Below are 21,368 nucleotides of genomic sequence, written 5' to 3'. Positions count from 1 at the left end.
CTAGCCCAGTAGCAAGTTCATCATGGGTGATTAAAATAGGGAAATAGTATCTGGAAAGCAGTATTCAAAAAATAAAACTATTAAACTAATTGTACTTTAAAATTAGTACATGAGAGAAACCCAAGTTTCTTAGTTTTCCTTTTTTCTTGTTGGGGTTGTTCTCTTAAGCTGTTCTTTTTCCATATCCAGGCTTTCACACGTGAAGAGGATGCCCATGATACAGTAGTTCTGAACATGTGCTTAAAGTTTTTTTTTCCCGAACCACAGTGGGACTTTACTGATGGATTCACTTTTTCATGTAGGAACCCTTGGAACTGATTTTTTTTCTTTTCTTTCTTTCTTCTTGGTTATACAGATGAGAAGTGTCTGTGCCAAGACAACAGGCCTGAGCCACCACGGCTTCCCTGATTTAATTTTTGTCCTTTCAAAACAAAGCATTGCTGTTGTAATGTATTGTCCAAATAGAAAATTTCAGGAACACACAGTGTTATTTAAATTTAAACAAATAAAATAAAAAAGAGGGAGTGGGGATAACTTTTACTTCCTACTGTGATGAGATGCCTACTCTGCATGTTTTGTGTCTGTTTTCCTCTGTACTCACTGTACATAACTTTGAGAAAGCTGCTTGGTATTACAGTACCAGTCTGCAGCCATGGAACAAGGAAAAGCTAACAAGCCTGCCTAGAAAGCAGATCTGTTCTTACTGTGGTAATTGGCCTAGGTGTAAGCCAGAGCTTTCACACTTATGATATCTTGGGGTTAAATTAGTTAGTATTAACTAATTGGGTACAGTGCTGAATTAATTTGAGACAAGAAATCCTGATGTTCAGACTTAGAGATATATATGGGGTCATAATGGTCCTATTAACAGCAAGAAAAATCATCATGAAAATATGATAGGCTCTTTTTTTTTTTCAGCCATGCACTGTTCTAAGTCTTTATGTGCATGATTTTATTTAGTTATTTGATCAGCACAGTAAGCCATGAGTGTGGCCTATTTTATAACTTAGGAAATAGGCTCAGAGAGTGGCAGTTTTGTCAAGGGTCACACAGCTGACCCAGGCTCTGCTAGACCCAGATCTGCCTAGCTCCAAAGAAAGCCTCATGCTCTTCTCCCTAGTTGCAGTATTTCCTATTAGGGTAGTGCTTTGGTGCATGCAAAATGTTTGAGCTAATTTAACCCTTCTAGTAACCCGTGAGTAAGCACAGCTGTCCCTGGTATCAAGGAAATTCAGGCTCCCAGAAGTGAAATCCCTTCCTTAATGCTAACATGGCTAATTAGTGTCCCAGCTCTGACAGGAGGCTGTGTCCTCTGACACCCAGGCCGGCATCCCATATTTCACACTAGAAGATTAAACATGTACCAAGTGGTGCTTCTGTTCATTGTTGTCCCTGAGCTGCGGGAACATCATTCCAAACTGGCAGGCCATCACCCGGAAGTAGCAGACAACCCTGAAGAGGGCAGAGAGCTATATAATGACAGGCCTGTGAGCAAGGGCCTATGGGCGCCAGCCAAAGGATGTGTGTGCTGAGTATGGAAAGACTTGCAGACTGCCTCCCACCCCCCCGGCTCTTTCCACAGTCCACGGTAGAGAACACCACCAGCTGTCTTTACCAGCAGATACAAGAATTCTGTAGTCTTCTCATTTCATTTCATAGACTTTTTCACTCATTTTCTTCTCCCCTTGCAGTCTTTGTGCCTATAGTATTAGCTTTTTCCCTAGCAACTCTTGAGCCACCTTCTTTATGGTATTGTTTAAATGCTGCCTGCACTTTTTAGAAAATTGCTCTACACATCTGCGTTTTTTATTTTGAGACCGGATATTCAATTCCTCTTCATCTTCTCCACTTTTCACCTAATTCTTTTTCATCCTTAAAGGTCACCTCCTCAGGGAGCCCTCCTGGATGGACCAAGCGTGGTTAGCAGGAAGGTCATTTTGTAGTAGTACAGTTGGCTTATGCCAGCATAGCATTGGTTACACTGTGTGGTTCCTAGTGAATATATAGGCAATAATAACAGCTAACACTGAGTGTCTGCCTTGTGCCAGGTATTCTTCTAAGTGCATCAGTTTCATGTTACCATGTTAGTCCTCAAATCGCCTCACAGAGGTCAGGTTCAGTCACATCGTCCTGAGTCATGAATTCAGTCACATCAGTCTGGCCAGAGACCATAATCTCAGCCCTGCTGTGTGCTATCTCTGCATTCTGGAGGTACTATATGTGTGTCTGGCTCTGTGCTAAGGGCTAATTAATTCCTTAATTCTCTTAGCATACTTCGCAGGCATAGGTACTGATGTTTTCTGTATGCAGTGTTTGCCAGGATCATTACGGTAAGTGGCCCAGGCAAGATTTGAACCAGAGCCTACCTGACTCCAGTGCTCACTCTCTAAGTCTCTGTATCATACCACTTGTATTTGTTGTCTTTGATTGATTTTCAGTCTCGTAGAAGTCTCTGCTTTCTGTTAGACCACCAACTTCTGAAGAGCAGGGCCTGTATTTCGTTACCCAGTACTAGATGGGTTACAATATAGTTTATTGTAACTTAGTAAATGTATCATAAGAAAGAGTTAAGCAAGGTAGTAAAATGGGTTAGGTGCTCAACTTATGTGCATAAACCCAATTGATGGAACCATTAAACTGGCTGGAAGTGAGATAACGAAGGAACACACAGAGTTTTCTTATTTTAAAATTAATAAATGTTTTGCTTCATCATTAAAATTTCTTTTAATCCAAGGAAAAGATGATGGGGAAAAGCTGGAGAAATGAAAAGTTTAAGTCCCCATTATGAGCTCTGCTTTGTCCTCATATGTAACATTGGAAATGCTGATTATAACCCAGGCCTCCCATCACTCCATGTCTCATTAGTGATTTGGAAAATGCAGTAGCTGTGCTCAGAGTTAGACACAGAAGCGTTTTCAGTCCTTGCAAGGAAACCCAGCAGGCCATGGTTGGGGTGCCATCTGGAGGTGGCAGATGGTATTACCACGGTGTCAGTTCTAAGTGGGGTCACAGTGCATGTTGCAAAATGCATTTCCTGTTGAGTCACTGAAGTCCCATTTCATAATTTTCTGTGAGCTTTATGCTTTGATCAAATTAGTAGTCACTGTTTTCTGTTTGTTCTGTTCAAAATGTCAGTCCTGCTTTATATTCAGATAGTCAAGTTCAATTTGGAGTTGTTTTATAAATCATAAATTCTTACATAAAAATAGTACATATATCCTAAATGAAAGTTGCCAGGAAAAGAAAAAAAAAGGATTAAAAAAAATAGTGCATATCAGGATGAAAGCTAACATGCAATGCTGAAGGAGAGCAGATGCCCACATTTGCCACAGGGGAAAGAGGCCTGGGTCAAGGTCTGTTCCGCAGAGGGAGGGAAAGGGGCAGGGTAAAGCATCCTTTTTCTTCCATGCTTGTTTACACCTGCCTTGCTTAAAATTTGCTGAATGATTGTGGTGGGGGGGCACTCTGGGGAAATCAGGTGATGTTCGAAGCTTGGGCCCTCAAAATGCAGGTTTATTTTTGCCATGATTTGCATAAAGGGTTATATTTAGCCTGGGTAGAATTTAGCTGTAAAAATGAACGAATCACGCAACTCATGACTTTTTCCACTCTTCAGAATGGCAAACTTTTTGTTCTCATTTTTTGCAGGACATCAGAACTGAGCTGAACTCTAAACACTCATCCAATCTAGATCTCTGCCTTCCACTAAGCAATTGAAAACAGACAATTGTTTGTCTCCTTCTTTAAAGTTTCCACAAAGGAAAATTCTGTTTCTCACTTGTTCTAGTTTTAAACATGATTTTTCACTGGCAGGTTCTTAAATTTTTCGCGAGTTAGTTCCTCAAAATCATTTCTGATGATAAATTCACTTATTTTAATCTTCATGTAGAAGATAATGATTTTAAACTTTAGCTTTATCATAAACTTAAATATTATTTACCATCTGGCCTTCTATAGGGTTCTTGATGCTACTCAGCTTACCTGTAACTCAGTCCTTTTCTTAGAGGTTGTTTGTTTCTTAACCTTTTGAAACCTTTGTCTTCCATTGTTAAATGTAAAGTCTTTTGTTCCTTCCACTCTCATACTTTCCCTATTCCTTTCTCCCCCTGCTGCCCAGGCATGTCCCCAGTTTAAGATATGGTGAGTCTTCTGCATGTCTTCACCAGTCAAGAGGATTTTTTAAAATAACAAGTTTTATTGAGATATAATTCACATAGAATTCACCCATTTAAAATTTACAATTCAGTGATTTTTAGAATATTCACAGCCATCACCACAGACAATTATAGAATGTTTTCAAATAGAAACCCACATCCTTTAGCTATCACCCCTCCACCTGCCTCCCTCCACATTCCCAACACTAAGCAACCACTATTCTACTTTCTGTCTTTACAGATTTGCCTATTCTGGACATTTCACATATGTGGAATCCTGTAATATGCAATCTTCTATGTCTGGCTTCTCTCACTTTGCATAAAGTTTTTAGAGTTTCCTCATGTTGTAACATGTATCAGTACTTCATTCTTTTTTGTGGCCAAATAATATTCCAGTGTATGAATATGTCACATTTTTTTAACCATTTATCAATAGATGGATGTTTGGGTTGTTTCCACCTTTGGGCTATTACAAATAATGCTGCTGTGAACATCCTTGTATAAGTTTTTGTGTGGACATGTTTCCATCCTCTTGGGTATATCCCTAGGAGTGGAATTGCTGGGTCATATGATAACTGTTTGATCATTTAAGGAACTTCCAGGCTGTTTCCCAAAGTCTGCCACCAAATGGTGGCTATACCATTTTACATTCTTACCAGCCATGTGTGCAGGCTCTGATTTTTCACATGCTTGTCAACACTTGTTATCAGTCTTTTAGATTCTAGCCATCCTAATGGGTGTGAAGGGAGAGCTTGTGGTTTTGATTTGCATTTCTGTCATAACTGATAATGCCAAACATCTTTTCATGTGCTTTTTGGCCATTTATATGTATTCCTTAAAATGTCTGTTTCGCTTACTGGCCTATTTTTAAATTGGGTTCTTTGTCTTTTGGTTGAATTCTAAGAGTTCTTTATATATATATATATATGTATGTGTGTGTGTTTATATGTATATATGTGTATACATATATGTATATATATATGTGTGTATGTATATATACACGTGTGTGTGTGTGTGTATATATATATATATATATATATATATATATATATATATATATACATTCTCTTGTCAAACGTATGAGTTGCAAATTATTTTCTCCCATTCTGTGGACTGTTTTTTTACTTTCTTGATAGTGTCCTTTGAAGCACAAAAGCTTTTAATTTTGAGGAGGTCTAACTTATTTTTTTCTTTGTAAAATATTTTCTATAATACATGTTACAAAAATATTGTGTATTTTATTTTCCAAGTGTAAAATTATAGAAAATATGTTTTAAAACTATATTATCCCATCAAGAGCCAGAGACTTAGCTAAGTGTGTTCATCCCAATCCTTTTCATGACTGTTTCAATCATTTTATATTTTTCTTTCAATTATTTGCATGCTTCTAACTGGAGAGTATTGAACTTAATAAGGAATTTAGAACAAAATCCCAAATAATAAATAAAAGCTGAGAGGTAGTGTTTTGTAGTCCTTGTTGGTATCCTGATTTTCGATAACATACTACATTTTAAAAACAGCCAAACGCAGTCATTTCACAATATTCTGCCTTTCATCCGAATATCACTGTATGTTCTGTTTATATAGAGCAAATCTTTAAAGTGGATGGTCACTGTAAATATGATAATGAAAGGCAGTAGCTTTCATGTGGATCATCTTTCTTCCTTCTCTAACAGGTATGGCAGATCCCAGAAAATGGACTCACCCTTTCCCTGACTGAACCTGTGGTGATTTTGGAAGGCCATTCAAAGAGAGTCGGCATCGTGGCCTGGCATCCGACAGCCCGAAATGTGCTTCTTAGTGCAGGTGGGAGCTGAGCTCAGTGCCCCTCCCCTTGTCTTCCGCTCTTGTGGCTCTCTGAGTAGGGGGCAACAAATGTGTTTTGGTTGTGTACTACATGGTTTTAAAGCAGATTATTAGGAAACCATGGTGAAGACTATTGGGGTACACTGCTCCCCCAGCCTACACACATACTCATGTGTATGTGTGTTTCAAGGCCACTTTGACAATCTGATAAAAGCTATGAATTTCCTCATATAATTTTGGCAGATTCATGGTTCCTCCCAGAGCCCTCCACGAACCATAGTTTTGGTTATTCCTCATATGGTAGAAGGTATACTTGTTATGGAGCCAGAAGCCCTGGGTTCTTTCATTTTCCCCTGCTATACAATTAGTATGTGTATGCTATAGACAGCATATGTAAACAAAAGGAAAAAAAAAATCACTTTTAATCTCACCACTCAGAGGTAAGATCATTATTACTATTTTGATATTTCTTTCCAGAAGATATTTCTGTGCGTATACATAAATTATTTTACACAAAGGGATGGGTTTATACACTTTACACATGGCCTGCTTTCTGCACTTGGTGGTATACTGTGACCCTTTTTATGTGCCATTAAGCACTCTTCCTATTTTTAATGACTTCTGGATATACCTCAGTGCACTTGATTAGTCCCCTAATCATTGACATTGATGCTGTACAGAAATCTTTTCCTTTGTCTAAAATTGGAGATTTCATTTTCTTTTATGAAAACAATACAGAAGCCACGAGGGAACTTTGTGGGATGATGGAAATAGTCTACATCTCGATTGTAGTAGTGGCTACATGAGTATATGCATTTGTTGAGACTTACCAAATATATACTTAAAATGGGTGCATTGTATTGTAAGTTATACCTTAATAAAAGTGATATATTAAAAAAGTGATACTAATGTTAGAGGTAGGATTTTAAAGATCTTTTCCCCTCACCAGTAAAATGGAGGGGGCGAGGGCAGTTCAGTTTTTAACTTGGAATACAGAATGTTTATGATTCATAGTGAATTAAACAAAAAATTATAGTGCCAAATACCTATTGAAACTAAGGCCCATTTTTCAAAAAAGAGGCCATGTAGGCTATTGTTTTTTATAATCACCATTGACTATACTTGCGGATCACTTTTACTGTTCTACTCAGAACCTCAGTCTGATTAAGGAGAGGAAAACCACTCCAGAGCTGGAATTCCATCATGGAAAATTTCCTGCTACCTTTCTTATCAAGGCTCAACATAGGGCAGCAGCAATAGATTGGTCTCCATTCTTCTTTTTACATGTGAAGGAGAATGGGTGATTATCGTGTTCTGCATATTTTTAGAGTATGTGATCCAGCTGCTGGGGCTGAAGTGACTTGTTTGCCTGTGAGGAAGAAGGCACAGGAAGGTTCAATTGTCCATCCCAGAGTTTAGCTTCAACTTTTCATTTGTCTTCTACTCTGTTGTGTAGTTTTTTTATCCAGTTTCATACCTTTTTTTTTTTTTTGAGATGGAGTTTCACCCTTGTGGCCCGGGCTAGAGTGCAATGGCATGATCTTGGCTCATTGCAACCTCCACCTCCTGGGTTCAAGCGACTCTTTTGCCTCAGCTTCCCAAGTAGCTGGGACTACAGGCATGCACCGCCATGCCTGGCTGATTTTGTATTTTTAGTAGAGATGGGGTTTCTTGATTTTGGTCAGGCTCGTCTCAAACTCCTGACCTCAGATGATCCACCTGCCTCGGCCTCCCAAAATGCTGGGGTTACAGGTGTGAACCACTGTGCTTGGCCAGTTTCCTATTTCTAACCCTTATGTAATTTAAGTGTCCTGGGTATTAGTGGCTATTTTTACCTAAATGATTTCAAAATTGCTTTCTTGGCAAGAATCCACCTCTAGGATGTCCTTCCTTTATCCTTGAACTGATATCCTAGGAGCAACACATGCTGCCTCTTTTTAAAGGGACCTGGAGGCTTGGGGCAGACTCTTGAAGGAAGGAAGGAAGGAGTTGATGAGCTGAGGTGGTGGCTGAGTTGACATCGTGGGCCTCTTTGAGAATCTGTTTCTGAATCCGTGTACCGACTTGATTATAGTTTGGGCTTCTCACCATGATAAGAGCAGTCTTGGCCTATTTTTCTCTTCTTTTAAAGATACAGATCTGTTGTGAGCAAACAGGCCCTACTTCTGGCTTTTCTCTTCCACTGTTGTACCATACTTTAATATATCAAAGCTGTGTCTTAGAGCTTCACTGGTTGGAATAACCTGCCACCCAGAGTTTTTGTTGAGTGCCCTGAACAGTTATTTAAACCTTTTATTTTTAGTTTATTTGGCAGAGAAATAAGCTATAGATGCTTGTTTTACTTGAAAAGGAAACTTGACGTCACTTGGGTCTACAAGCCCAGTTAACTCTTTAAAGAAAATAGAGTTCTGTTTTGGTGTGGTTCTTTGTTTTTTGTTTGGTTGATTGTTTCATATGAACCCAAATTAACAAGCTGTGTTTTACTTTAACACTTTTATTTCTTTTAGATAAACCTTTTTCTTTGTCATTTCAGTTTTTAACTCTCAGTAAGTAGGGCCTCTGACAATCAGCAGCATCTTTTCTCTCCCTCTTCCTCTTGCTCTCCTCTCCCTTCCCCCTCCTCTCTCTCACTGTGTCTGTAGTTTTTGAAGAGTGTTGTATAGGTGTTTCTAATCTGCTCTCTGGTGGTTTTGCCTGTTTTATTTAGGCTGTGATAATGCCATTATCATCTGGAATGTGGGAACAGGGGAAGCCCTTCTAAACTTGGACGATATGCATTCAGACATGATTTACAATGTGAGCTGGAACCGGAATGGCAGTCTGATCTGCACAGCTTCCAAAGACAAGAAAGTGAGAGTCATCGATCCCAGGAAACAAGAGATTGTTGCTGTGAGTATTCCTAGGATGAAAACGCAGGTAGTTGGAGCACTTGAGTGTGTGGGAGCTTTCTGCTTTTTAAGGCAGGCAGCAGTACTGGTCAGTGGTCTCGTGTTGTATGCAGACACCAGCTGTGAATAAGAGAAGGCTTATAGGCTTCTGACTGTCTTCCCAGTTGTGCTTCTCTCTAGAGTTGTAAATTTTCCAGCTTTTTCTCAAGTCTCTCACTTTGTGGCTTTATTTCACAAAGAAATAGTTTGTATCCGTTCACTGGAGTCCTTAAGAGTTTATAAGTCTTAATCAATTAAACCAACTGACTGCATTCCTGATTTTGGAGCTTAGTATTGAATATTGATGAATCAGTTTCTTGCCCTTTTCCCGAAACAACTGTTAAAAATGCAACAGGTGGCCGGGTGTGGTGGCTCACACCTGTAATCCCAGCACTTTGGGAGGCCAATATGGGCAGATCATTTGAGCTCAGGAGTTTGAGACCAGCCTGGCCAACATGGTGAAACTCTGTCTCTACTAAAAATAAAAAAAATCAGCTGGGTGTGGTGGTGTATACTTGTAATTCCAGCTACTTAGGAGGCTGAGGCATGAGAATTGCTTGAACCTGGGAGGCAGAGATTGTAGTGAGCTGAGATCGAGATCACAGATCACACCACTGCACTCCAGCCTGGGTGACAGAGTGAGACCCTGTCTCCGAAAAAAAAGAAAGAAAAAAAGATGGAACAGCTTCTCTCATCAGCTCAGTGTCTTACTTTCTGTCACCCAAACTGGACCTCAAAACACCCTGTCAAAAGATGGACATTTGGGTCTTTAGTCAAGGTTGAAACTACAAGTAGTGAATCCGAGAAGTCCTCACTTGCCATACTCTGAGGCCCTTCCTGAGATGTGGTTGTCCTTTGGCAGCATTTCTTTTCAAAAGTCAGGCAATGATAGTGGCTGGTGCTTATGGAGCCCTGGGGACTTGCCTAGCCCTGCACAAAGTGTTTTTTCCACCCCAGATCTTCCAAGGGTTTTCCTAGTGCACTCATTAAACTAGCGAGGTCAAGGAAGGGGTTACTAGACAAGGCTTTTTTCTGCCCTATGATATTGGTAGAAATGGTAGGCCATATCTGATCTCCTTATATTAGTATCCTTTTGAGAAATAGACATTTGGCAGAGTCCTTTCATGTGTTTTATTTTTGCAGAGCATGGACTTGGGTTGGCAGCAGGATATGGTGGAGAGAGTGGGGCTTTTGAATCAAATCCTGGCACTCTTGCTACCTCACTGAGGGGCCTTGTCCGGATCACATAGTATCTCTTTGTTTCCTCATCTGGGGAAAGGGGATGGTTCACACTGGCCTCCCTCTCACACCCAGGTGAACATGAATGGCAGTGGGTGAGGCTGGGTCAATGCTGGAGTTTCCCCACTCACCTTGTCTCCTTGTAGCTTAATGTGTGGCATGTGCCTTTTTGCTTCCCAGGAGAAGGAGAAAGCACATGAAGGAGCAAGACCCATGAGAGCCATCTTTCTGGCCGATGGCAATGTCTTCACCACTGGTTTCAGCCGCATGAGCGAGCGGCAGCTGGCTCTCTGGAATCCGGTACGCCTTCCCCAGCCTTTCCTCTTGCTTTCACTTGAGCTTTCTCTCTGTTCTGAGCAGGTCTTCCGGTGGGTAAGCAGATTATGGGATTCTTAGTGTAGTTTTCTAAGGGCCTGCTAGTCTTAAATTGGATGTGAAGCTCTTATCCTCATTGGAGACTTACTGGTAAATCTATTTCAAAGACATATTGTTGATACTCCTGAAGAGGCTGTTGTATATTTTTTTGAAAAGAATGTATGAAGAATCTAGTGTTTTGGATTTGGGAAATAAATTCATATATCATAAAGAATATGATCAGTTGTCTAAATCAAAATGGTCATGCTTAGAAAAATATTCATAATTAGCTTAAGTGGGGAAAAATACAACATACATGGTATTATCTCAATCTCTGTGTACATATGTCAGAAGGAAATAGATCAAAATAGTTTCTGCCACTCACTGGGCTATAGGATTTTGGAATATGAAATGATTTTTATGTTGTTTGTTATATCTTTCAACTTTTTAAAATCACAGATATTTGTTTTATAATTTAAAAAGTACTTTCAAAAAAGAGAATAGGCTGGGCGCAGTGGCTCATGCCTGTAATCTGAGCACTTTGGGAGGCTGAGGCAGCTGGATCATTTGAGGCCTGGAGTTCGAGACCAGCCTGGTCAACATGGTGAAACTGTATCTACTAAAAATACAAAAACTAGCCGGCCATGGTGGTGCGTGGCTGTAATCCCAGCTACTCAGGAGGTTGAGGCAAGAGAATCTTTTGAATCTGAAAGGTGGAGGTTGCAGTGAGCCAAGATCACACCACTGCACTCCAGCCTGGGCAACAGAAGGAGACTCAGTCTCAAAAAAAAAAAAAAAAAAAAAGAAAACAGTCACAAAGCAGAAGGGTTGTGTCATCGTCATGAAATCACACCGATGTATGCGTGCATTATGTTGTCAAATCAGTGAAATTTTTAGTGAGTTGGATCTCATTTAGCATTCCTGTTGCTGTTTACATGTATGAGTATTGCATGTGCATAGTTCAAACATCTATTATTTTAGGAAAATGGCTCACTTAATTGGGATAGAAGAATGTATAATAAGATTATAAAAATGTATTTTTTAAAAAATGTATACACACACACATATGTATCATTTTCCCCCCAGAAAAATATGCAGGAACCAATCGCGCTTCATGAGATGGACACTAGCAATGGGGTGTTGCTGCCTTTCTATGACCCTGACACCAGCATCATTTACTTATGTGGAAAGGTAAACAGCAATTTTGATGTTTGGTGTTAAATCCTGTAAGTGGAAACATTTATCCTTCAGAGATTTAGAGGATGGGTAATGTGTTGTGTCTGTTTAGTTTTTCTAATTTCTGTGTGTATGTTATAAGCTAAGGACAGATAATTTGGTATTTTTAGGTCTTGAGACTGGACCGTGTATAGCTTGCCAGTTGTGTAGTGACAACATGCCATGTTCCATACTTTTGACTGAAGCAGGGGTTGGGTTGGGGTGCTGGGGAAAATGCTCCAATCAGGGCACTCTTGTGAAGAAAAGAAGACACACTGGTGTTTCTTCTGCACCTAGCAGTGCTACCTGATTGGTGATTTTAGATTTATCTGTGCTTGTGTCAGGGATGGGTAACCAGTTGGCCACATCTAATGCTGAAATTTGTTGGATAACCCTAGATGAGCACGTGTATACTTAGTACCACACACCATGGACTTGTTAAGAGAATGGTGCTTTGTGGATGCAAACTTTTGAGGGCCTCAAAGGCTCTCTGGAGGGTTCTTGTTCCTGGGGTTCAGAGCTAGGACCCTGGGCTTGAAGATATGAGTCCTGACTAAAGCTCAGGGGTGATAGCAATTATAGGGAGACTCCTCACTGAACTCCAAAAACCTTCCCCCTGCCTTATGAGCCCAGCATGCCTAGGCTGTGGGTAGCTTTATTATTTCATTTTTGTAGGTGGGAGCATTATAATTCCTAATATTTTTATAGGCTCAATTTCCCTTAGAACTTTTTGTGGTTGAAATAAACAAATTAATAGCAATAGAGCTGTTGATATACTCCCTAGACCTGTTAGATAGCCCTTCACTGGGTGGTAAAGCTGGTGATGTTTGCTTTTCATAGCTGATTGAGCATGCTGCAGACCTGCTTTACGTTTTTATAATAGGTCAGTTTCTTAGAAACGGTGATCTTGTCTGTTTCCTTGGAAGCCATTTTACTGCAGATGTTAACAGGTGTTAAGCACATTAACCTTGCCGTTGTTGCCCTTGACTGAAGTAAAACGCACAAAATGATCAGTTACTCAGATATTAGTAGCACAAGATGGAAAATTCTTTTGGGTATGCAGAAAATGACTAGCAAGGGTTTAGCTTCTTTTCCATTGCTTTAGATATCTCAATCATTGAGACAAATGGAAATCTGAGAACTGGGAGCACTGTTGAGGCATGATACCACCTAGCTATTTTTGTCTTCTTCTTTCTTGCATATATGTATATCTCCTCTCTGCCAGACAAGATTGCCTTCATTGTTCAGGTTGGTGTAACTGTGTGACAATTATTTGTACTTAGACTAACATATGCTTCAGCACTCAAAAACATCTGACCATTCTAAGCAAGAAAGTAGTGGAATTGTACACATGGCAATGAGATGGCATTTCTGAGGATACTCACTAAAACTGAGTTTCTTCATTAGAAAAATCTCATTTTTTGTCATCATCTGAATGCCTGATATTGGTGCCCTTAGGTCTGTGAACAGCATTGCGCTATGCCAGTGAATGAATACTTAAATCAAGAATTGCATTCTTGGCAATTCTCTTAGTCTTTGTTTGTTTGTTTGTTTGTTTTTTGAAGTCGAATTGCAATGTAGCTGTTTAGCAGAGGCATTAACATTTTTGCTCTAACTCTGGCCTGGTACCTAGGCTCAGTGGAGTAAAATTAGAGCCTTTGGTAGGAGGCTGAGGAGACCACTTAAAAGGCATGCTAGCATTTGATAAGTGAGGGGTTACTTTATGAAGAAAAGAAACTGTCATATGCTTTATCAATTTTATCATATGCAAGCCTCTTTATGAAGAAACAAAGGTTAGCCACTGAAGTAGGGTCCCAACTAATGCTGGGTTTATAGAGATACCCACATAATCCAGATGTTTCAGTAACAATCAGACACAAACTTGTCTCTGATTTCTTACAGGGCGACAGCAGTATTCGCTATTTTGAGATAACGGATGAGTCCCCGTATGTCCACTACCTCAACACATTCAGCAGCAAGGAGCCTCAGAGAGGGATGGGTTACATGCCCAAGAGGGGACTTGATGTGAACAAATGTGAGATTGCCAGGTAAAAAATAGAGATTGTCATTATTCTAGGTTGGTGTAACTGTGTGACAATTATTTGTACTCAGACTAGCATATACTTCGGATCTCAAAAATATCTTACTATTCTAAGTAAGAAATTAGTAGACTTACACTCATTGCCATGAGATGGCACTTTCTGAGGATACTCACTAAAACCAAATTTCTTCATTATGAAAAAGTCTCACTTTTTTTTTTTTTTTTTTTGAGGCGGAGTCTCACTCTGTTGCCCAAGCAGGAGTGCAGTGTGTGATCTCAGCTCACTGCAACCTCCACCTCCCTGGTTCAAGCGATTTTCCTGCCTTAGCCTTCCAAGTAGCTGAGATTATAGGCACCCACCACCACACCAAGCAAATCTCACTTTTTATCATCATCTGATTGCCCGATGGTACCAGAGCAATACAGCTACAAGAAATTCTATGAAGCCCAAGTCTTTCTATCCTTGTGTGTACTATGGAATTAATACTTTGTTTCCTGCCTATACAACTGAAGTGTAACAATTACGTGGAATACTGGGGTGTATTGCACAGCTACTGAAATAGTGAAACATGCATCTTTAATCTTCAAGCTGAGGCCATGGTCAGTGTTCTCTGGTGGGCAAGTAGGGGAGAGCCTGGCTTGGGGATGGAAAAGGGGGTGGTTTTCTTACTCTATGAGTGGAAGAACTGGGGTCAAAACTGTATTTGGTGCCCCACTGGTCCTAAACTAGAGAAAGCAAAGATCCTATAATGGGGTGGTAGCTTGATTTAGGAAATTCAGCTTTGATACAATTTCTTCCTCTCTGTACTACTTCTGAGTTTTAAAAAATTTATATTCTATGATGTCAGTGGGCTTCCTAAGGGATAGGCTTTTTTCTCATGCTAGTCAACAAAGATACCCTTTGAGACTCAGTGACCACTGGTCACTTCAAACAGCAGAGTAATTAGCACTACATCATCACAGGTAAGGTCATACCACACATTTCTGTAACACTGTGTTTATATGGACTTTTAAAAACCTTGCTGTTCTAGTCTCACAGTTAAAGAATTGATACTTATAACTTTCAAAATACAAGTAAAAGAATTTTTATGTAAGTTCTTTTTTTACATTAATCTCTACTAAAAATACAGAAATCAGCTGGGCGTGGTGGCGTGTGCCTGTACCAGCTACTCGGGAGGCTGAGGCAGTAGAATCACTTGAACCCGAGAGGTGGAGGTTGCAGTGAGCCAAGATCACACCACTGCACTTCAGCTTGGGCGACAAAGTGAGACTCTATCTCAGAAAACAAACAAAAAACCCAAACTCTCTGTTGGATTTTTTTCCCTAATAGATGGAATAATGAAGGAAGGCTGTTAAAGGTAATTGAAAATGGTTTAAACCAAACTAATCAAAATGTGGTTCAAAGTAGGCTGACTTTGAACTGATGATTACATCCAGTATTTCGAAACACATTTGTTGTCATCTAAAAGTTCAACAGACTAAACACAGTTGTTCAGAATGTCTCCTGTTTCTGAAGTGTTTCTTGAGCATTTATTATATGCCAGGTACTGTGCTAGATATGCTACATGCTACCTTTTTCACTTCTCATAACAATCCTATGTGGTAGATGCTACTTTTATCTCCATTTTATGGATGAAGAACTTGCAGCTTGGTAAGGTAGTCATACTCTCACGGGTTTTAGTAGTAGAGATGGAAGTCAAAGCCAGGTCAGGATTTTTAATCATTGTACTAACTGCAGAATTTTCATTAAATCAGTCTTTAAAAATGTTTTTGGGCCAGGAGTGGTGACTTACCCTCTAATCCCAACATTTTGGGAGGCCAGGGTGGGAGGATCCCTTGAGCCTGGGAGTTCAAGAGCAATATGGGCAATCTAGTGAGACTTGTCTCTACAAAACATTAAGAAGTTAGCAAGGCATGGTAGTCTGTACCTGTGGTCCCAGTTATTGCAGAGGCTGAGGTGGGAGGATTTGCTTGAGCGCAGGAGGTCAAGGCCTCAGTGAGCTTGTGCCACTGCACTCCAGCCTGGGTAATAGAGCAAGATCCTGTCTTTAAAAAAAAAAAAAAGTTTTTGGTTTATCTGGGGCCTTTGGTTTTTGGTTGAAATAGTAAACAGGCACATTTGATACAACCTTCTTTTAAGAGGATGATGATTTTACAAACACCTTTACCACCACCCTGAGCTCTTCTCAGCTTTTGTTCCCCTGGGTGTTAGAGCAATGTATCTGCCAGGCTGTCTTCACTGGACTCCTGCCCAGTTTCAAATGCCAAAGGCTGCAGGTTTTGCAGGAGAAATGAGTTTCACTTGTTTTGCATATTTGATGTGTCAGTGTCTTCTCTGACTTAAACTCTTAAAATTCAGAAAACATTTCCCCAGTAACATTTACACCTACCCTTAACTCCCCCCTTGCACAGAACCATTTGATCTGGTGATCTGGCCAGAATACTCACTAAGACTACCTCTCTTGCCAGGAGCTTTAGAGAGAATTTTTTATTGTTTCTCATCTTGACTGAAAAAGAAAATTGTCTTGTTCTCTCCTGTATGTTGACATGGTAATTTTTTCACAAGTGAGTCAGTTTCAGGGTTGCTATTATTCCATCACAGTTTATCTGCCCCCCAGATAATTGGCATTTGCCATCATAATACCTAGACCTCTACTCATGGTTCTTGTCTCCAGTCTGCCATTTCCTAGCATTCTGACTCTCGGCTTTCGTTCTCTCATCTGTCAACCCAGAACACTAAGTTTTGCCTCTTCCCAGGGTGGATCAGATGTGGGGATGGGTGAAGAAACACTTGACATTTCAGACAGCTTTGTAGAAAAGTCATTATTAATCCTGTTACTCAGCCTCATATTTCACTTAATACAACTTTGCCTTTATTTCCCCTCTGAAGATTCTTCAAACTTCATGAGAGAAAGTGTGAACCTATCATCATGACTGTTCCCAGGAAGGTGAGTGCCTAGTTTTCTAAACAATCCATGTTTTAAACATATGTAAAAATAAAATTCAAAAATTCCAGGCCATTCTTATTCCTGACCCGTGGGTGCCAAATGTCTCTTGTAGTCTGACCTTTTCCAAGATGACCTGTATCCTGACACAGCGGGGCCAGAAGCTGCGCTGGAGGCAGAAGAGTGGTTCGAGGGCAAGAATGCAGACCCAATCCTCATCTCCTTGAAGCATGGGTACATTCCAGGCAAAAACAGGGATCTCAAGGTGGTAAAGAAGAACATTTTGGATAGCAAGCCCACTGCAAACAAGAAGTGCGACCTGATCAGCGTCCCCAAGAAAACCACAGACACCGCCAGTGTGGTGAGGGCCCCTAGAGTGCGGGGGTGCTTGGCTGGTTCAGGCTTTATCTTCTGTAAAGTGCTTATGGTCCAGGGCATTGGCGAGGACTGTCTCAGCTGGGTGCACAGGGGTTTTCAGTAAATGAAAAAGTGGGAGAAGGTTGTAGGTCATGTGATGGTGGTCGTTTGTGGCCACACTTGCCTCCTCTAATGGAGTTAAAACTCCTTTAGCCCCATTAAAGGAGCCAAGTGTGGCCACAAACCATCATGACTGGGATAGGTGTTAGTCTCCTACCACTTCTGAGTGTGAACAGGAACCTCTTGGGTTTTTCCTGTCTTTTGCAAAACTAGTTTAATCCTTTCCTGTTTTGGGTAGAAATAAAATATCATGGGAGCATGGGTTCGTAGGCACCAGGGAGAGGAGGTCCCTGGAAGGAGGGAGTGCCAAGTGTTCAGATATAGCTGAGTGGCTATGACAGAAGGATCTGGCTGTGTGGGGATGATGGAAACAAGGGGGATTTAGGCAAGAGCTGTTTGGGTGGGGCAATGGGAATTGAGCCTGCTCTTAACTCACTGTGGCCACTGGAGAGTGCTGCTATTGCCAGGAGAGCAGGTCCTATGGAAGAGAGGGGGAGTGGGCACACAGGGCAAGGGTCTCACTCCTAAGAAGGAGCCTCTCTCACAGATGGCAGGAGCTCTGTAGCTTCTGGGAGAATCTCTGCTTGCTCTGGTCAGATAGAAGTTACTCTTGATGGAATGATTGGGGTGGTTAGGATGTAGGGCAGCCTTGAAGGAGCTATAGTCTAATTGTGTTTTGTCCTGTAGTCTAATTGTGACCCAGGAGACCCTTTAAGTAAATGCACAGGCCTCAGGATCAGAAGTGGCACTGTGACACACTGTTGTTTTGCTACGGGGTTTCAGATGGATTTGCCAGTGCTCATTGCGTTCAAAGCCCCAGGTGCAGTAGGGCTTTGACTTTTCTTTTTAGCTTGGTGACTGTGACTTGCCGTTTGCAAAACAGAAAATTACATTTTATGTCTTACAAGTTTTGAACTGTGTTGAACTTTGTTTACTGCATTTTAGTCACTACCTCCTTTTTTTGTTTGTTTTCTTAGCAAAATGAAGCCAAGTTGGATGAGATTTTAAAAGAGATCAAATCTATAAAAGACACAATCTGCAATCAAGATGAGCGTATTTCCAAGTTAGAACAGCAGATGGCGAAGATAGCAGCCTGAAGTTCCCACCCCCACCCCTACAAAAAATGGGAGCAAGAACTTGTGCTTGGGAGCTGGTTGTTGGTGTGGTCCTAGGGAGGGCGGAAGGGAGGCACTGCCATTTGGAGACATTCCATTTCAGATTTGTCAACCAGCGATAGGCCACATTCCAGTAAGAACTCAATTTGTCTCCTGAATTAACAAAACGTGATTTAAAAGCTGACCTTTTTATCAGAAAGCTTTTTTGATGTTTTAAGTGTTATGTGACTTGCTGAACTTTCAAAAAAAGTGCTACTTTTAAAATCCCAGACATTCTGAATTTTAGAAAACAAACTAATTCTGATTGTGTCGTGCCCAATTACCCCCACTTTTTTTTAATATATAGGGACCAATGCCACATTGCTTTTTATATTTCTTTCTTTTTTAATGTTGCCAAAACCAAAAGTAGCTTTGTTTTCCTTTGTATTTTGCTACTTTGCAGTATTTGTGTGGTTTTTTTCCCTTAATTTGAAAGGGACAGCACCATGTATGTTTATAAACTAAATGAAGATAAGATATTATTTTGTATAAACATTCATCTGAGAACAATCAGAGCAGTAGCCACATGGTGCTGACTCCTTCGTAGCACAAAGGTCTTGATGACTGTACAACAGGAAGACTTGAAAAATCACGTGGATTCATAGTACCACCCTTCTCATTTCATGGAGTCTTCTGATCAAAAAAGCTCTTATCGTATTTCTTCCTTTCCTTTCTCTTTTCTAGAAATTGAGTGTTTGTACCAGAATGGAATTTTGCTTCTTCGTTATCCTGTGCTTCAGATGATTATAATCTAACCCAAACTAGCATGTGTTTCTGCAGTTTGTTACACACCTAGGACCTACTGCATTCATCACTTTAAACATCATGTTTCAGGTTTTGGTCAATACTTGACAAGGGTGCCTGGGACAGGAAGACCTGTGTATAGCTGAGTGTTCCTTCTTGCCCTTTTCAGCAACTTGCCCAGCTCTTGAGTGCAGTGGTGGGGACTAAAAATGAGGGCATGTGGAGGGGAGTATTTGTGCTGGGTGATCCTGTTTCCCCGTGCTGTCCCCATGCTCTCCTCATGCTGTACTGGAAGAGGAAGTGGCTCTCCTTCCACCAACAAAGCTCCTGCTCTACCCTCTTCCTCACATGTGCTGTAACCTCTCAGGGCTCCCCCAGCCATTCCTTCTTTCCTTCCTGCCGTTTAGCTCTAACCACATTAAGCTAAGACGAGGCCAGAGGTGCGATGGAATTGAATATTGAGACTGAGGAGAATGATCGAGAGTGAAGCAGAAACAGGAACGCAGACCTCTGCTGTAGCTTTAGTGTGAACAAACGTGTCCCTCTGCACAACTAACCTGCTCTGCCTCTCCATCTCACACTAAGGCTATGTCAAAGCACAGAGCCTCCCCGGACTCGGAGTGGGGTCAGAGACTGAGCTCTGGTCGCTTATTCATTCCTTGGGTAGCTAGAGCTTTGCCCCATTTCCAATTTCTCATATTGCATGCTTGGGAAACAAGATTTAAGGGGCCTGTGTTTTGGAAGGGTGGTCTGTGATTGAACGTGAAATGTGTAGTGCCATTGGGACCACAAAGGGAACTCTTTCACATGCTTGTGCTGGTGTGGACATGGGCCTGGCAGGAAACGTCTGTATACAGGGAGCCAGGGTGAGGGCAGAGTGTGGTGATGGCTGAACTTGGAGTAATGTTCGTGTAGAAAAGGTACCATGTTCTTATCCAGCCAATATTGGGAATGCTGTCTCCACAATTTCAGGGCGTCTGAATGTTTGATGTGGTTTCGTGTGTGTGTGTATTTGTGTGTTTCATATTGAAGTGGATCATGAAATGTAAAGAAAACAATCATGACATTGACTTATATTCAAACCTGTATTTGTTTCCTTATCATCAGAATCTGCCGAGGACCTTTGTGTCTGAGATTCAGAAATGTTTGAAAGTTCCGATACTGAATTAATGAAGTAAACAAAGTTGTTGTTGATAGTGAAACACCGTAGGGTATGTGGTTCCAAGAGAAGGGGAGGGCGAGGGAGAGTGCCCCTGATCTTAGTTTGTAGCTTACGACTTATTTAATGAATGAATGCCCAGACAGGCTCAGAGTAGGCACCCTAAACATTGTGGTGGATTGTTTTCCTGTTTTGTCTTTTTTTTTTTTTTTTTTTATAGCCACAACATCCCAGAAGAGGACAGTGAATTATTCCTAGGTCGGCTCTTATAGAGTGGCCAATGTTCTGTCAAAACACTTGCTTCCATTTTCAGAGATAAAAATCATTGATTACAAAATGTGTTTGTGTTTATTTCACACCTTGGCTGTCTGTGAGGCAGCCCCCACCTCTCTGCCTGACACAGCTTCTCTGACTGCTGGACGAGCACGGTGGCATAGTCCTCTCTGGGGTAAGGGCTGGGGAAGTGCATGTGGGCGGCTCTGCCAAAGCACAAGGGAGACCAGGTGAGGTCTCCAAGCCAGTCAAGCCCTGTGTTCTGGCTTCCAACAGACTTGGGCATTTGGATCCTGCCTCAGACCGTTGCCAGTGGTATATTCTGGAGTGGAGTTCCTAAACCTTTTGAGTCCCTTTTCTTGAAAGGAGGATGGTAATTCAATATAGTTCTGGTGAAAGGAATACCTGTCTGGCCACACAAATAGCCCTCGCTGCATGGCCGCCACTGTTACTAGTAGGCTGGGAGTTGATTTCCTGACAGGGCCTTTGAAAACACCTTTTCTTTAGTAGAAGCAAAATTCTCTTGGCTCAGCTGTGACTTTTATTCCAGCAGGCTTCCAGGGTCAGTTGAATTGCAGGGCTTCCCTTTTGCACTATGACATTGTTTTGTGACATTTCAGTGATTGTAGCAAAGAATTTCTCACTGTTTGCTTTTTCTGAATGTTTGTGAATATGATGAATAGTCAGCATGAAGCTCCCCTTCCTCAAATGCCTTAAAGTTGCTTTAGTCTGTGAGAAGAATGGCAGCCATGTTCTTGGTCCAATGTGGCTGCAGGAAGTAGAAGTTGGCAGGGCTCTCTATAGACCCGAGGTGCCAATGGTCAGCCAGGAGGCACGTGGTGGTCTGTTTATGACTGACTTGTTTTCTCACTCCGGCCAC

The 21,368-nt window shown here is 41.1% G+C and overlaps 1 protein-coding gene across 5 annotated transcripts in view; it reads left to right on the top strand.

Moving 5' to 3' along the window:
• CORO1C (coronin 1C) overlaps nucleotides 1-20,552 on the top strand; it is a 120,789-nt gene extending 100,237 nt beyond the window's left edge. For all 5 annotated transcript variants that reach the window (XM_035257493.3, XM_035257494.3, XM_054238824.2 and 2 more), the window contains exons 4-11: nucleotides 5,831-5,960; nucleotides 8,668-8,849; nucleotides 10,307-10,426; nucleotides 11,567-11,671; nucleotides 13,598-13,743; nucleotides 16,627-16,684; nucleotides 16,797-17,042; nucleotides 18,136-20,552. In XM_035257493.3, the coding sequence (XP_035113384.1) occupies nucleotides 5,831-5,960; nucleotides 8,668-8,849; nucleotides 10,307-10,426; nucleotides 11,567-11,671; nucleotides 13,598-13,743; nucleotides 16,627-16,684; nucleotides 16,797-17,042; nucleotides 18,136-18,255 (1,107 nt within the window). In that variant the 3' untranslated portion in view covers nucleotides 18,256-20,552. The remainder of the gene's footprint in view (nucleotides 1-5,830; nucleotides 5,961-8,667; nucleotides 8,850-10,306; nucleotides 10,427-11,566; nucleotides 11,672-13,597; nucleotides 13,744-16,626; nucleotides 16,685-16,796; nucleotides 17,043-18,135) is intronic.
• The last annotated feature ends 816 nt before the right edge of the window (nucleotides 20,553-21,368 follow it).

Source organism: Callithrix jacchus, chromosome 9 (assembly GCF_049354715.1).
Source record: "Callithrix jacchus isolate 240 chromosome 9, calJac240_pri, whole genome shotgun sequence".
Taxonomy (NCBI): Eukaryota; Metazoa; Chordata; class Mammalia; order Primates; family Cebidae; genus Callithrix; species Callithrix jacchus.
This window is presented reverse-complemented; position numbering and strand designations above follow the sequence as displayed.